At 39.9% G+C, this 16201-nt stretch overlaps 1 protein-coding gene across 1 annotated transcript in view; it reads right to left on the bottom strand.

Moving 5' to 3' along the window:
• LOC110154202 (corticotropin-releasing factor receptor 1) overlaps nucleotides 1-16201 on the bottom strand; it is a 92147-nt gene that overhangs the window by 36797 nt on the left and 39149 nt on the right. The window contains exon 5 of the mRNA XM_020918162.2: nucleotides 9378-9463. Within this exon, the coding sequence (XP_020773821.1) occupies nucleotides 9378-9463 (86 nt within the window). The remainder of the gene's footprint in view (nucleotides 1-9377; nucleotides 9464-16201) is intronic.

Raw genomic sequence — 16201 nt, 5'->3', positions numbered from 1 at the left:
GCACCCTATGGAGAGTGTAGAGCTGGTCCAGTGTTCCACGGCCAGGACGAAAACCACACTGCTCCTCCTGAATCCGAGGTTCGACTATCGGCCGGATTCTCCTCTCCAGTACCCTGGCATAGACCTTACCGGGAAGGCTGAGAAGTGTGATCCCCCTATAGTTGGAACACACCCTCCGGTCCCCCTTCTTATACAGAGGGACCACCACCCCGGTTTGCCAGTCCAGAGGTACTGTCCCCGACCGCCACGCGATGTTGAAGAGGCGTGTCAGCCAAGACAGCCCCACAACATTCAGAGACTTCAGGTACTCAGGACGGATCTCATCCAACCCCGGAGCCTTGCCGCCAAGGAGCTTGCCAACCACCTCAGTGACTTCAGCCAGGGTGATGGATGAGTCCGCCTCCGAGTCCCCAGCCTCGGCCTCCTCCGCCGGACGGTTTGCCAGAATCTCTTTGAGGCCGTCCGATAGTCCTTCTCCATGGCCTCCCCGAACTCCTCCCAGCTCCGAGTTTTTGCCTCCGCGACCACACGGGCTGCAGCACGCTTGGCCCGCCGGTACCCGTCAGCTGCCTCAGGAGTCCCCCGAGCCAGCAAGGCCCGATAGGACTCCTTCAGCTTGACAGCATCCCTTACTTCTGGTGTCCACCACCGGGTTCTGGGGTTGCCGCCGCGACAGGCACCACAGACCTTACGCCCACAGCTCCGAGCAGCTGCATTGACAATAGAGGCCAAGAATGAAGCCCACTCGGACTCCATATCTCCGGCCTCCCCCGGAATCCGGGAGAAGTCCTCCCGGAGGTGCGAGTTGAAGGTCCCTCTGACAGAGGGCTCCGCCAGACGTTCCCAACAGACCCTCACTACACGCTTGGGCCTGCCAGGTCTTTCCGGCTTCCTCCTCCGCCAGCGAACCCAACTCACAACCAGGTGGTGATCAGTTGACAGCTCAGCCCCTCTTTTCACCCGAGTGTCCAAGACACGCGGTCGATATATGTTCAAGAAAAAAATAACCTCCTAAAACTGAAAACTGCAAAAACAAATCTGCCAAATTCCACAAGGTCTTTTTTTTTTTTTTGAAGTGTAAGAGGTCGGCAGTTCATATAGGAACATTTAAGATTACAAAAACCCTAATTACATAAATAATAATTTAACTGTAAAATAAAAGAAATAATACCGGTACATATTTCCTTCTTTTCATTCATAAATAAAACAACTCAACACAAGCTCATCTTTGCATTAACTCTGTTATCCAGACCATAATCATAACTGTGAGCTCCTTTACCAGAAGAAGCTCAGGATGTTCCTTATTTTAACAGATCCATGTTCCTCACCAGCAGTAAAGAGCTCTGAGGTTTCCCACAATCCACTGCAGATCAAACCCAAGGTTTCCAAACACTATTGTACAAGTTACACTGCAGCAGATTATTCATTAAAATCTTCTGCATAAATACACTTTACAACAAATAAAGCATAACGACTCTAGAGCCACATCAGCGCGTTTGAGATAATAATGTGTTTAATGCAGTTTTGCGCACGTATTTACATTTTACAGAAAAGAAACTTAAGCGCATGGCTCATTTGCATAAACAGCGCATTTCTCATGAAGCTCAGCTCGTTTAGCTTCTGTCGGGCTAAAGGACGCGACTCGGTGGAATATGAGGATGTGCTGTTGATGGTCTGGAAATGGTGGAAAAGGTTCGTGGTGCTTGAAGCTTTTCACTGGCACCAACTTTCGGCGTTCACTGCGATAGTGACGAGTGAAGGAGACACGAGCGAACAAAATCAGGGAGGCGGGGGCGCGGAGGCGACGACAGAGAAGAGCAAGAACAAGCGAAGAGGTGAAATCTAAATTGAATATAAGCATTATATCGATATATACGATATGTCAGAATTCATATCGAGTTTAAAAACTATCTCAATATATTTAAAATATCGATATATCGCCCACCCCTAGGAGGTAAATAAGGTGATGCAGCAATAATGTGAAAGTTAGCATTTCAAGGCCTTTAATTTAACTAGACTAACTTCATTATGGACATGCGCTCTACCTTACTCCACATGACATGATCTAATTTGGATCCTACAAGGACTAAACTTCTCTTAAAACAGCTGTTATCTGAACTTGAATTTGACAACAAACCTTCTCATTCATTTAGAAGCACCAGTAAATGCTACAGCAGCCTGAGAAGGTCAAAAAACTACAGTACAACAAATCATAGAACTAAAGTTAAAACTACAGTAACCTTACAAGGTCAAAACTCAAACTTTACACTCTCGGTGGACCAAACTTCAAATCCTCCAAAGGTTTATAGGGCAACATGCCATGGCATTTCTTCAATGGGACATCTCTTTGCAGTTTTATGTCAAAGTACAAAATTTAAAAATAAATGATGCTAAAAAGAATCTAAAAAAATCAAGGAAGACATGAATGATTCCTCGGAGGCTTTCATCACAGAACAGCTAATCGAGCACTAAAAGTAAACATCGGAGTATTTTGAGGACATGTGGGAGCAGTGCCACTTTTTCTGCCTGGTTCTGCTCACTCCTCAGATTTAGATCATTAGGGACCAACTTGGCACAGAAATGTCAAACGGGAATTACCGTTTCTACATAACGGATCTTGCTTACATGCTGAGCAGCCCGTTGTGTTTGTCCTTAAATTATGTAAGGTCTTAGCTCTATTTCCCTCAAAAAAAGAAAAAAATAAATAAAGTGGTCTAATTAAAGCGCTGTACCTGATTTTTACAGTTTTAAATACCGAAGTAGGTTATTTTAATGATTTGCAGTGGTCCAAAATGATTCATCACTTAACTTATGCATTCCATAGCCAGGCTGGCGCCACCAAGTGCCTCCACTTAAGTTCATTTCTCACCAGTGACTAGGTCAGGAATTGGAATACACTAGACTGTTTGCAAAAACCCCGCAAGTGCAAGTTCGGGCACCAGCCAGTCAGTGAAGAGCCATACATTCTGTGTTGGCAATGATTCCCAATATCAAGGATTTAAAGAGAATGTTTGGTGAATTTTATCACGGGGAAAGACTTTATTGCCTTTCTTCTTACGGGATTTGGGAAAAGCTTAATATACCAGTTAGCCCTGTTAATGGTGCATTACATACATCTTGACCAAATAGCAGTGATTGGTTCAATGAAAAAAAGTACCTGCCTACCGTCAAGCACTTCTAGCACTAGCAATTCTAACACTGTGAGGTCAGACAGTTTCCACTAAAAGAAACCAGTGTGGAGTTTTGCTGTGATGATAAAACTAATGACAACTAGCAAGCTAATATTGCACTTCCTGATTATTGGACCATAAAATTGCTTTATTAGATGAAGACAGCACCAGCTGACTAATTCTGACCTTAATTGCTGTTTACATAATATGTCTGCACTGGGGCAAGACCCATTTTGCATGAGAAACAAATTAGGTACATGACAACAAGTGTTGTGATTTTACCCTGCAGATAGAAATACAAATACAGAACATCACATGCTGAAAAGCCCTGATAAAACTCTGTGTGTGTCTCTTGACCAGTGGCCAGCGGCACATGGCAGGGTGGGTGATGTGTGAGGGGTGGCCAAAAAATGATATCACAAAATACAACCAGATTTAGACTCGTTTAGTATCTTTATAGCCCCTTTAACCATTTTATGTGATTGGTTAAAACCACGCACTTACTTTCAACATTTTCTGTGCTGAGGAACATTCAGATTTTCTGCATTTTCCAAAGTGTTAACATGTTATATTATATTTCCATATATTTGTATAGGAGTTAAATTATTACTAAAGCTGAATGGTCACATTTTTATACAGCACTTTTCTACCTTCAAGGCATTCAAAGCACTCCACATCAAAGAGCCTCTCACCCATTCACACACCCTGTCATACACCCGTGTACACAGACACTGAGGGTGAGGGGGTTAAGGGTCTTGTCCAAGGACACAACAACAACATTCATCTGTTGGAGCTGGAATCGCACTGTCAACCTTTGGATCAGTGGGCAAACACTGTACCAACTGAGCTACTGACGCTGTGCTGAATGAATGTTCACTGACACGAGTCAAATAATTTTATATTAGGTTAGGTTGAATCCATGTATCATTCGTTCATTTGTTTTTCAAAATAAAACCAAATATAAGAAAATGAAAAAACAAAAATTTTCTTCATTATTTGTCTCCAAAACCAAAATGAAAAAAAAAAAAAAAAAAAAAAAAACGGATAACAATTTGTGTTTAGTTTTCAATTTGTGTTTAAATTAATAATGGAAAAAAATGGATAACGGCAATCTCCCATTTCCGTGGCTCAAACTGTGATGCACCGCGTAATGACCAAACCAGGACTAAACCAGGACTAAACTAGGACTAAATCAGGTCTAAACCAAGTCTATACCGGTTGGTCTCAGTCCCGGTCTGCTCTCGGTCTGGTCCCGGTCTGGTCCCGGTCTCAGTCGTGGTGTCCTGGTCCGGTCCCGGTCTGAGTCCTAAACCAGAACTAAACCAGGACTAAACCAGAACTGAACCAGGACTAAACCAGGACTGAACCAGGAGTGTCAGAAACAGGAAATGTCTGTTATCCGGTTTTTCCATTTTTCATTTAAACACAAAATCAAAAACTGAAAAAACAAATCATAATTTTTTTTTACATTTTGGTTTTGGAGACAAATAATGAAGAAAATAGTTTTTCGTTTCCTTATTTTTTGTTTTATTTTGAAAAACGAATCAACGAATGATACACAGATGGATTGGGTTGTCTTATTTGTACTCATAGGTAAATTATTTTTCGTGTCTAGTGGCTGTAGATAGGCTTTTAACACACTAAATACTTCTACTGTTTTCAGAATTTCTTTTACTTGTAATGTGACTAGTTTTAAAAAGTCTAATAATAGTATCTAATAATAGTAATAACACTCGGGGTGCTTCTTCCAGTTAACAGATTCAATTTATTACAGGTTAATAATGTTATTTTACAGCCCATAGCACATCCCGCTGACTAGACCCATGTGTCCCCATTTAACTGAGTTTCAGACAGTGCTCATAATCCATAATAGCATTAATATTAATCGTTGCTAAAAGGATTTTTCACATGTCTGTATAACTCTGGATGCCCTGCCAGTACTGAGCTCCGCAGAAAAATCAATGCCACTTCAACAGGGAGCGGCGGTTAGTTAGTTCCCATGACAAGTTTGTGCCTAAAGCAAAAATACAAGACAGGTCCTTTCAACATACAGCTATAGTATGACCTAATCATTCAAGACTGTCTATAATTATAATATAAGATTGAAAAACACATACTAAAAGTCAAATAGATTAATGACTAGCAGCAAGGAAAACAAATATGATTCCATTGGACACGGACTGAGTGTTGCAAAGAAGTTCTCTACGTGTTTTTTGCCTTAGTCAGATCAGCGCTGGGTCACAATGTTCTGGCTAAACGTTGCAATTAAAGTGAGTACATGAGCACATCAAAATGCCCCGGCCAGGTGGTAGTTAAAAGCTTGTACCAAAAAAGCAACCGCATGTGACCAGTCTACGCTTCTCCCTCTCCCCCTCTCTCCCGGCGCTTCTCTCTCTCCCTTCTTCCTTCACTCGCTCTCTCCCTCGCTCTTTATCGCTCACTATCTTATCTCTTTTCACTCTGGCTGTCCCCCTCCTTCTCTTACTCCATATAACTGCTCTCTCCTCCTCCCTCTCTCTATCATTCCTCTTTCACTTCCCCTCTCTCCCTCTCCTCTCTTACTCCTCCATTCTCTCACTCTCCCGTATACCCGCATCTCTCTTCCCTCTCTCCATTCCTCTCTCTCCTCTCTTACTCTCTCCTCTATACCTCCGCCCCCCCTCCTCTTCCTTCCTCCATCTCCCACTCCTTCTGTTTTTCTCCCTCTTTCATTCCCCCTCTCTCCCAATCCTCTCTTACTCCTTCCTTCTCTCTCTCTCCCGCTCTGTCTTTTTTGCACTTTCTCTGCCCATCTCTCACCACTCTTCTCGTTCCTCTCTGACTCCTCCATTCTCTCACTCTCCCCTACTCTCTCCTCTATACCTCCTGTCCCCCCTCCTCCTCCTTTTCTTCGTCCATCTCTCACTCTCTCTCCCTCCTTCTGTTATTCTCCCTCTTTCACTCCCCCTCTCTCCCCCTCCTCTCTTACTCCCTCCTTATCTCTCCCTCTCCATCTTTTATGGACTTTCTCTGCCCGTCTCTCACCCCTCCACTCGTTTCTCTCTTACTCCTCCATACCACCCTCTCTCCTCCTCCCTCTCTCCATTCCTCTCTCCCATTTTTTTCACTCTCTCCTCTATACCTCCTGCCCCCTCTCTCTCCTCCTCCATCTCTCACTCTCTCTCCCTCCTTGTTGTTCTCCTTCTTTCACGTCCCCTCTCTTACTCTCCTCTCTTACTCCCCCATTCTTTCCCTCTCTCCTCTATACCTCCTGACCCCCTTCTCCTCTTCCTCCTCTATCTCTCCCTCTCTCTACCTCCTTCTGTTATTCTCCCTCTTTCACTCCCCCTCCTCTCTTAGTCCCTCCTTATCTCTCCCTCTCCATCTTTTACGCACTTTCTCTGCCCGTCTCTCACCCCTGCTCTCGTTTCTCTCTTACTCCTCCAAACCACCCTCTCTCCTCCTCCCTCTCTCCATTCCTCTCTCCCATTTTTTTCACTCTCTCCTCTATACCTCCTGCCCCCCCTCCTCCTCTTCCTCCTCCATCTCTCACTCTCTCTCCCTCCTTGTTGTTCTCCCTCTTTCACTTTACTCCCTCCTTCTCTCTCCCGCTCCATCTTTTATGCACTTTCTCTGCCCGTTTCTCACCCCTCCTCTCGTTCCTCTCTTACTCTCCCATTCTTTCACTGTCTCCTCTATACCTCCTGCCCCCTCTCTCCTCCTCCCTCCTTGTTATTCTCCCTCTTTCACATCCCCTCTCTCCCCCTCCTCTCTTACTCCCCCATTCTTTCACTCTCTCCCTCCCTTACCCTTGTTGTATTTTCCTCTGTGTTATATTTTCTCATGCGCGCTCACATGACCAGAGGACAGACCTGTGAAGAAAATCCCTTTTGAGGAATTTACAGAACGTTCAGCTGTTCAAACACCAAATCGCTTCAGGTTCATTAACAGATTTAGAGCTCTTGTGTATCATCAGAGAGGTCTTTACAAATGGGACAGTTATGATATTAAAGCCACGTTAGCTGTGAAATACTAATCCCAAACACTATTGTGCTGTGGAGTTGCTAACACCTCAAGGTATGACAGTATACAGTTGCATACATGTTCTATTGTGAATGTACAGTGTGTCCTTTCAGGGCAGGCTTATACATCTCATGGATCTAACTTGTGTTTACTATAAATATATTGCACATAAAACTGCTGCGTTCACTGTTCAGAGCTCAATGTCGAGCGTGTGGAGCTGCCCCACTAACTGTAATGAATGAGAAGGACAGGGGGCTCATTAATCAGGACAATGCACTGACACACACCACTGACAGAGACCCCAACATAGGCCCGGATTAGTCCAAGTTAAATCCTGGTTTTGTTCCTAATTAAGGCCTGAAATTTATCTTCACACTGATACTGTCGTGCAAGTGCGTGTTTGGTTTAGTCTTAGTTTACCTTTGTATATTACAGTAAATGTCAAAACACACTTATTAGGCAAAATTAACTTTTAAGAGCTTTAAACCATGTAGAGATGTAACAATAACTGAAATATTGTGATATCGTGTCGTCAAAGTTCTCACAATAATATCGTGGACCATCACAATATATCAAATTACAAGTCTCTTTGCTTAAATTAAAAGTTATGGTGCAGCAATAGCTAAAATAAGACAGAGGGAACTACATAGACCATGATCCTTTGCTCCATTTCAGTGTAGACTACAAGAAGAAATAACAGTTCTAAGCACTTTTAAGTCTTTTTTCTTTGGATTAAGTCTTGTCATTTTAAGAGGAAAAAGTAGCATATTCACAGTTTTAGCTGTTTGGCCTCCACAGAATATCCCAATAAATATTGTACCCTGAGATGTATATCGTGAAAATATTGTACTGAGAGATTTGGATATTGTTACATCCCTAATCGTGAGCCTCCCCACCATATCATGAGCCTTTCCACACAATAAATATCATACTGTGAGGTTCATACCGTGACAATATCGTATCGTGAGACTTGGATATCGTTACACCCTGAAAACCATGTTATAGTTGTTTCCGCTCACTATTTACTCATTTACTGGAGTGATTTATGCATGTTTGAGCAATCATTAATTGCATTTTTAAGACGCCATATTCATCATCATCCTCATCGTCATCATTATTCCAGACTCATGGTCCATTTTAAAATAGACATAAACAGTGACATTACAAAACAACAAAGACTTATGTTTTTAAAAGAGAACCATACCAGTGTCTCCCCATGTTGGACTGATATCTTATTGCACTGAATCTCATATTTGTGAGAGACATTATTATTGCATTGTCCGATTTGTTCAGTCTGCAGCTAAAATTAAAAATCTTAGTGCAACTTGCAAAGTGTTCACTCGTGCAGTAACAAACATCTCAGTTGCACTCGTCCATTGTGGCCTCCTCAAAAACACTGCAAAGCATCATTGTAGGCATCTGCAGTCTTTGCAAACTGGCTTTTTTGTAATTAATCCAGAGGTGGGCTGTGTACAATGGTGTAATGATTTAAACAATAACAACTTTACATCCTTTGTACAAGAACCAAACTTACACATAAGAGTATTTGCCTGAGCATAGATCAACCTACACTGTCTATACATATCATCATCATCTGCCATGTTGCCATGTTCATGTTTTCACCACCACTGGCATATGCCCACTGCTCTGTGATTACTTGGTTCTCCAATTTTATTTTCTTAATCTGTGATACATGTAGGATTTAGAGGCATCACAAAGTCATTTTGATACAAATGAAAAGATTGCTGCTGCTGCTAGCCTCTAGTGTGATCCGCAGCTATCAGACTTGCTTCTTTTATTCACTGAATAATTTGGTGAATCTTTTTTTAAGTCAAGTCATTTTCTTCACTGTCCAATGATCAATACATTTATTGATGTATTGTATCTTATGCATTTCCATAGAAATAAGTGGGTGACACAACCAAGTTGCAGCTCAGTTCTGTGGATAGGCGAGTCCACTCACAACATGGATTCATGTTTATCAAGGCACATTTAGCAAAGATGTATGGCTTTGTTGAGCTTACAATAAAATATTTCCATTTGCACCGAGATAACTAGTTGTTTAGTTGTTGTTGAGTGCTTGTACAGACCTGGCTTTGACCTAGCTTTACCAAGTGCTGATACAGCTCACTGACTGTAATGAGCAGAGCATTAAGAATCATTCATTAAGCAGGCAGAATGCAGAGGCACACAGTAGAACCTTACCTCCTCATGAAGGATGGGCATACACATAGAGTAGTTCCCCTTGGGTGCCCAAGTCCCGTTCGCCAAACACTTCCTGTACACATTATCTGCACAAAAGCAAAAGAGAAACACCAAATGTTAGATCATTCAATACTACTGCTTTGAAATGCAACATGTAAAAAAATCACTAGGAGATCTGACCTTTTGATTTTAATAGGGAGAGAAATAATTAGACTTGCACATTTTCACACCATTGGCTGTCAAAAGGGTCAGCCGCTTTCTATTTTAAACATACTAGAAGGTCTATATAGAAGAGATGTCAAGTTTAATTACTTTATGGAAAACCTTGATTAATATTCAGGCCAAATAAAAATAAAAAAAAATCTGTGATTTCAATTAAATATATAAATGTAAAGTGCTTTAAGTTTGGTTTAATCTAGTTAAAGATTTCACAGTTATTTTATCATGTCAATAACGGTAAATAATCTTAAAATCCAAATGTTTCTTCTCAATTGCAACTTTAAAATGTGACACTGTGACACAGCCAGATACAGAAGCATCTTTCACTTTAGATTTTAAAAATAGTATTTCTGTATAGTTTTGACCTGTTGTAGAATCCAATAGCAAAGAGTGTGACCTCAATACTTTGGCATTTCACACAAAGGAAGGCAGCCCGTGTAATCCTGGTGTCAAGATGGCTTTGAAAAAATGTGAGAATAAGTGGAAAAACCTGGAAAGGCTTCACACCAATGGCTATAACGCATGTAGTATTTTATTTACGCCTACCTGTCCTGAAGACTGTACATTCCCAAATGAGAAGTACAGAATGAGGTAACTTCAGTTCAAAATAACTGGTTTATTTATATTTTTAATTATATGTGTCAATCGATACTTCACATCACACAGCCATTTGCAGTTTTGGTCTCTGCACTCAATTTCCACATTTTACTCTTCTTATGCGTTCATGGAAATTACATTTGTTAAATAGGCCACGCAGGATTCAAAACCATTTAGAGTGATGCGTTTGATGATGAGAAGAAGAAATGTCAAGGAAGAAAAATTAATTAACACTTCACGCTGTCAGCAAATTTTACGCTGATAAAGCAGGTGGAGTCTCACAGCGGATGATTACATAATGATCTCCAGAATGTTGGAATTTGATTTTACACAATAATTATTTTGTTATATGTTTACTCAGAATCAAAGTGGGTAAATTCTGGTTTAGTACAAATACATATTTAGTTTAATCTGGATTATGTCTTGGTCAATGATGAGTAGAATAGTAGTCGCAGTAGTAGAAGTAGTAGTAATAGTAGTTAAATTAAGTTTAGTCCTGACTATAAATAATCAGGAGTAAAGACTACAAACTATAAATAGACTAAAGTGGCTATACCGTCTTGTCAAAGCCTGACCTCATCAAATATCGGAAGCTAATCGAGGCCAGGCCTGGATAGCACTTGGATGGGAGACTGTTGTTGTGTCCTTAGGCAATACACTTCACCCAAATTGCCTGGTAAGAAAGAGGCGTGTGTGAGTGATAGTGATGGACAGAGGAGCCGATGGAGCAGACTGTCAGCCTCACTTCTGTCAGTCTGTCCCAGGGCAGCTGTGGTTACAATAGCAGCTCACCACCAAGTGTGGAGTGAATGAATAATGCTCTGTGAAGTGCTTTGGGTGCCTTGAAGGAGCTATATAAATGCAATGATTAATTGACTCATTCATTAATTCATACCACTTTTTAGTCTCTGTTTCAAGTTTGGAGCAGGTTCATTCCTGGTTGGTGTAACTCTCTTCTACGCTGTTTTGCATAAAACTTTTACATGAGTCTGGTTTAGTCATTCTTTCTCATGTGGACTTCATTTCAAAACTGGTTTAGTCATGTTAAGAAGGGCGGAACCATTTGGGAAAAAAACAGTATCTTATTGCGTTTATTTTGACAAGCTTTTTACATCCAGGAGAATTGACAAAAACACTGAAATATGAACTGACACACTAATACAAGAATCCTATTTCAGAACATGTTTGTACAGATCTTAACTGTAGGCCTAGCAGTTTGTATACAGAATATGATGTCTTGTTAGTGGAGAAAATTACAGCACTTACGATTTGCTAATTGTGTCCATTCACGCTGCGATTAGATTTTGCAGCCCTAATTTTTAAGTCATATTTATGTCATATCACATATTTATTTATATGATATGACAATTTCAAACTCGATTTTGATGTTATGGGAAAAGTTCGATGCTCAATACAGATTTCAACACCACAAAACTGAAGTTTAAAAAAAATCTACAGAAAATATTAGTAGTTTCTTAAATGTTATCATATGATATTAGTTGTTATACATGAAGGCCATTCAAAATAAGGTAAATTACATCCTATAATTATTGTATCAGTACTTCAGAGGAATTTTTTTTTTTATTAGTTTATCGATCAGTATCTAGGTATTGATTTATTTTTTTTTGGTCTGGTTACCTGGTTAGACATTAGTTAGCCACATAAGGAAGAGCAGGGGGCCCATAAGATGCGCAGACACCCACCTTCTCACCGAGACACCATGCAGCTAATGTAATAACAAATATCATTAAATAAAACTCCTCTCGTGCTTGTCAGACAAAATCACTGACATAATTTACATGCTGATATAGAATACATAACAGTGGTGGATGCAATGGGGGCAAAGTGATTATTTTATCTTGTGTTGACGTTTACAGCAGCAGGGGAGGGGGGTTGGGCAGTGTGCAGAGAGGGGCTGTAGTTAATCACACCCCCATACATTTTTTAGCGTGCTGTATGGACAGCTCTGACCCCCAGCGCTGGCCAGGGTCATCTCCGCGGGTCGTTAAACATCTTTTCCCTGTCAGTTGTGGAGGGACTCAGTGGATATAGACGGACAGCGGATATAGATAAAGCTGCATAGTGTGAGCTAAGGGACATCAAGAGGGGACATTGTCATCTTATATGCATTAAGATTCTGTATGGATTACTTTGATTGTGGCTTACGGGATATCAATGTGTTTATCTGAGGAGTGGGGAGGAAATGGTCTCTGGACGAAGTTTGTTTGTCATTTAAAAAACTACACTAACTAGAATGTGTATAAGTTATTAAAGTGCATGTGACAGGTTTAAATGGTTGTTTACTTTTGACATTGTGTGGTGGGATAATATATGTTGTAAATATAAATTATAGTTTTACACCAATCAAGAAGCAATTTGTGAAGAAACGTTGAAAAATATGTTGAAAATTACAGGAAGTAGAGCCCTATATATGAGTTTAACTTGAACTCTAAAACAAGTGACAAAAACTATTTAACTTTTTCATGATATTCTAAATTTTTGGTCTGAGTTCTCCTCTGTCCTTCCATTGTCAATGTCATGTCCTGTAAGTTTCTATTTTTGGATTTTAAATTACTGGTCTTCTGATATTTGTTAAAGTTTAAAGTTTTACAGAGTGCCAGAGTGAGACCCCATTTAGAGTGTTGTCATAGCTTTAGCATATGTCAAAGTCCATTTTGATACTAAAGAAAATGTTCAATACTTTTCAATACTACAATTAGGGATGGGCATGATTAGTCAACTAATCGATAATTGATCATTAACAATTTTGTTGGTTACATAAATTTTTAATCGACAAACCGAATGTAGGTTGCTGTGTGTAGCATAGCGTAAGGAGATGAGGCTGCGCCTGACATCGCAAACACTGGAGTTGCAGCCTCTCAGTCTAACATTTGGGCTCTGGCATACCTCCTTGGAGATCACTGTACCACCCACTGAGGGCATTTACATGCACATCAGTGTCCTGGTTTCATCATGGTGCATGTATACACAGTATCCCGATTACTGCAACATAAAGAGCTGTGCTAAACCTGCACACATATGATCTCTGAAAACATGAACCATCTCCAATGCGATATACACACAGAACAGACTCACCATCATCATCATCAACATCCCTCTGTCACAGAAATAACACCTATATTCCACTGAGTCGTGTCCTTTAGTGTCCTTTAGAACTGCATCAGGGCACAAGGAAAGAGCTGTTTTTTTGCTTACAGTTTATGCAAATTAGAGATGCAGTTTTAAGTTTTGTTTCTGTAAAAGGTACAAATGTGCGCAAAGCTGCATTAAACACATTATAATGTCAAACGGGCTGATGTGGCTATATAGAGGTTATAGTTTATATGTTGTAATGTTGAGTTTATTTATGCAGATTAGTAATAGTAATAATAATGATGATAATTTTAATATAAAAATGTTAATGATTAATTGAAACTCAATCGTTAATTCTCCCGATTAAGAAAATCCGATCGAATGCCCATCCCTAACTACAATAACAAAAAAATGCTATTTTATCAATAAAATCAAGACAAAATGATAGTGGTTTCTTAAATATTATACTGCGGCCTTTTATGACACATCATTACCATTCTAAAACTTTTCAAAAGAGATCAAACTTAGCCATATTTATGCATTTTCTTTCAGTAATGACACTAGTTCAAACAAGTCTCTATTTTCAATAGTAGTTCATTTCCAATTAGTATCTAGGTATAGATTTTTTGGACCATCTAAGCTAAGACAAGATATCTTGGTCTGTAGAGAACATCTACCAAATTGAGGCCTTTGTCATAATTTCAAACAATCAAAAAGCAATTTTCCTTAAATTGTGATTAATCTTGCAGCCTTAAAAAACCTGAACTGCTGAAGAGCTGTTATACTCCTGGATAGGTCCTATATTTAGTCCTGCTTTATTCCTTCAGTACTGCCTTATTTACAACTGCCATTAAAGCTGCATTATTTTTCTAATATAGTGTAGCTCTAATTCACACATCGCATTTACCCCACTTTACTTGTATAATTTTTCAAAGAGAACAGCGACAAATATCTTCAGTTTGTTTATGGCTTGGACTACGACCAGTAGCTCTAGTCTCAATATTTACTGATCTACTCCATCACTTTGAAGACATTTCCCTTCAAGGACAAAGCGCCTGAATGATAGAACATAGGCAAAAACATTATCAAACGCTCGTGTGCACATGCTTCTGTGATGTGGGCCTGTAGGTTTTGATTTATTTACATAGATTTGGGGACGCTTGGAGACAAAGTGGCGTTGTATTGCCTTAGGCCTCTAATGTGCAGTGAGCAGTATGGTAAAAATAGCATGTTGACGGTGTGTGGGGTTCTGTCATCCCCAATCACCATTGTCAAGCTGGTGCTATTCCCTAAACCCCAACTGCAATATCCTTGAGAGCGTTCAAAATATGCAAGGTCCAGCTGCTTGTCCCCATGGAGATGTTACTGCTATCCTTGTAATGTTCCACAGTGAGGCATTAAACATGTATCTATAACATTATTTTTCCATTACTGCTGCTGAAAATGCCTTGAAAAGATGCAATTGCACTGTGAGTGGGCTTACTCTCCAATCATTTGCCTCCATGGAAGCGTTATGTTTTAATGCTGCACTCTGGAGCATTCTGGTCAAAGCAATAATATCTTTATGGAGACAAATAAGTGCACCAGCCTCCAGCTGGAAAGTTACACAGTGCATCTTTAATAAAACTGAAAGACGAATGCGTTTAACTGGTGTTCAATGTTTGTGAGTGATAGCTGCAATCAATAATAATAATGGAGTTTGTGGGCATTTCACAAGTGCAGGATATATGGCATTTCCTGCAATGATTTTTGATGAAGGGAATTATTATGTTAAATAATCTTTCTCCCCTCATTTACTAAATCAGAGTTGTATTTAGATGTGATTCATGCATCTTTAAGTAATCTTTATTCTTCTTCAATCAAAGCGCCGTTGGTCAAAAAATTCTCCAATCAACCCAAAGACGCCCACAGCTCTCTACTTACTTCAAAGCTTAGATTTTTTTCCCTTAAATGGTGATGCATGTAGGATTCAGTAGCTACACTGTCCAAAATATAAAATAATGTTACAAAAGGTATCATAGATTATAACTATAAAGCAGAAAAAGGCATAATATGTCTTTGTGGATGATTGTACTATTTAATTCATTTTTATGAGCATTTTATTGATTACACTACAATATAAATCAAAATTGCACAACTCTATAATTTACACATTTAGAGATTTTACACATGTCCTGGAATGAGTCCAGTTTAACCCTACTATAGACTTGGTTTGGTCTAGTCCAGGTTCAGTCTCAGTTTAGTCCCAATTTTGATGTGGGGTGGATAAAAATAATCCCAATGCAGTAAATTATTCAGATGTTTTTTTGTTAGTTTGTTTCAAATATAATGCAGTTTTATTAAAGAAGACATATGCTTTTGTCTATATAATTATAATGTGTGCATTTTTAATCATAATATTGATCTAAAACAATCTAATAAAAGAAAAGTCTGCTGAGTATGTGATAGAAAACTGCAGAGCCAGTCGCCGCAAATCTCATCACAAAAAAGAGCCGTGAAGTTGTCGGTGCTCCTGATGGATAGCTGCACATCCCACAAGCTCAGGGGTCGGCAACCCAAAATGTTCAGAGAGCCATATTGGCCCAAAAAAACAAAAACCATACCTGCCTGGAGCCGCAAAAAATTAAAAGCCTTACATAAGCTTAATATGAAGGCAACATAGGCTGTCAGTATATTAGCTATATAAGCCTGCTATTAAAATGACTAAGTAGGCTACAAATACAAAATGAGCATTCATGATTACCAAACCCCTTTTGCGACCCTCTCATTATCGGTGCGCCGTCTGTAGCCACTGAAATCAGGTGGTTAGTGTTTATTCCTTTGTCATTTAGGCTACGTTTACATGTACACAGGTATCTTGAGAAACGAATATTTCTCTCCCTCCGTTTTCCAAAATAACATCGTGCACACAGCAT

Source organism: Boleophthalmus pectinirostris, unplaced genomic scaffold (genome assembly GCF_026225935.1).
Source record: "Boleophthalmus pectinirostris isolate CB_2022bp ecotype Guang Dong unplaced genomic scaffold, ASM2622593v1 HiC_scaffold_14, whole genome shotgun sequence".
NCBI classification, from domain to species: domain Eukaryota; kingdom Metazoa; phylum Chordata; class Actinopteri; order Gobiiformes; family Gobiidae; genus Boleophthalmus; species Boleophthalmus pectinirostris.
Note: the sequence above shows the minus strand (reverse complement) of the source record. Positions and strands in the feature narration are given on the sequence as shown.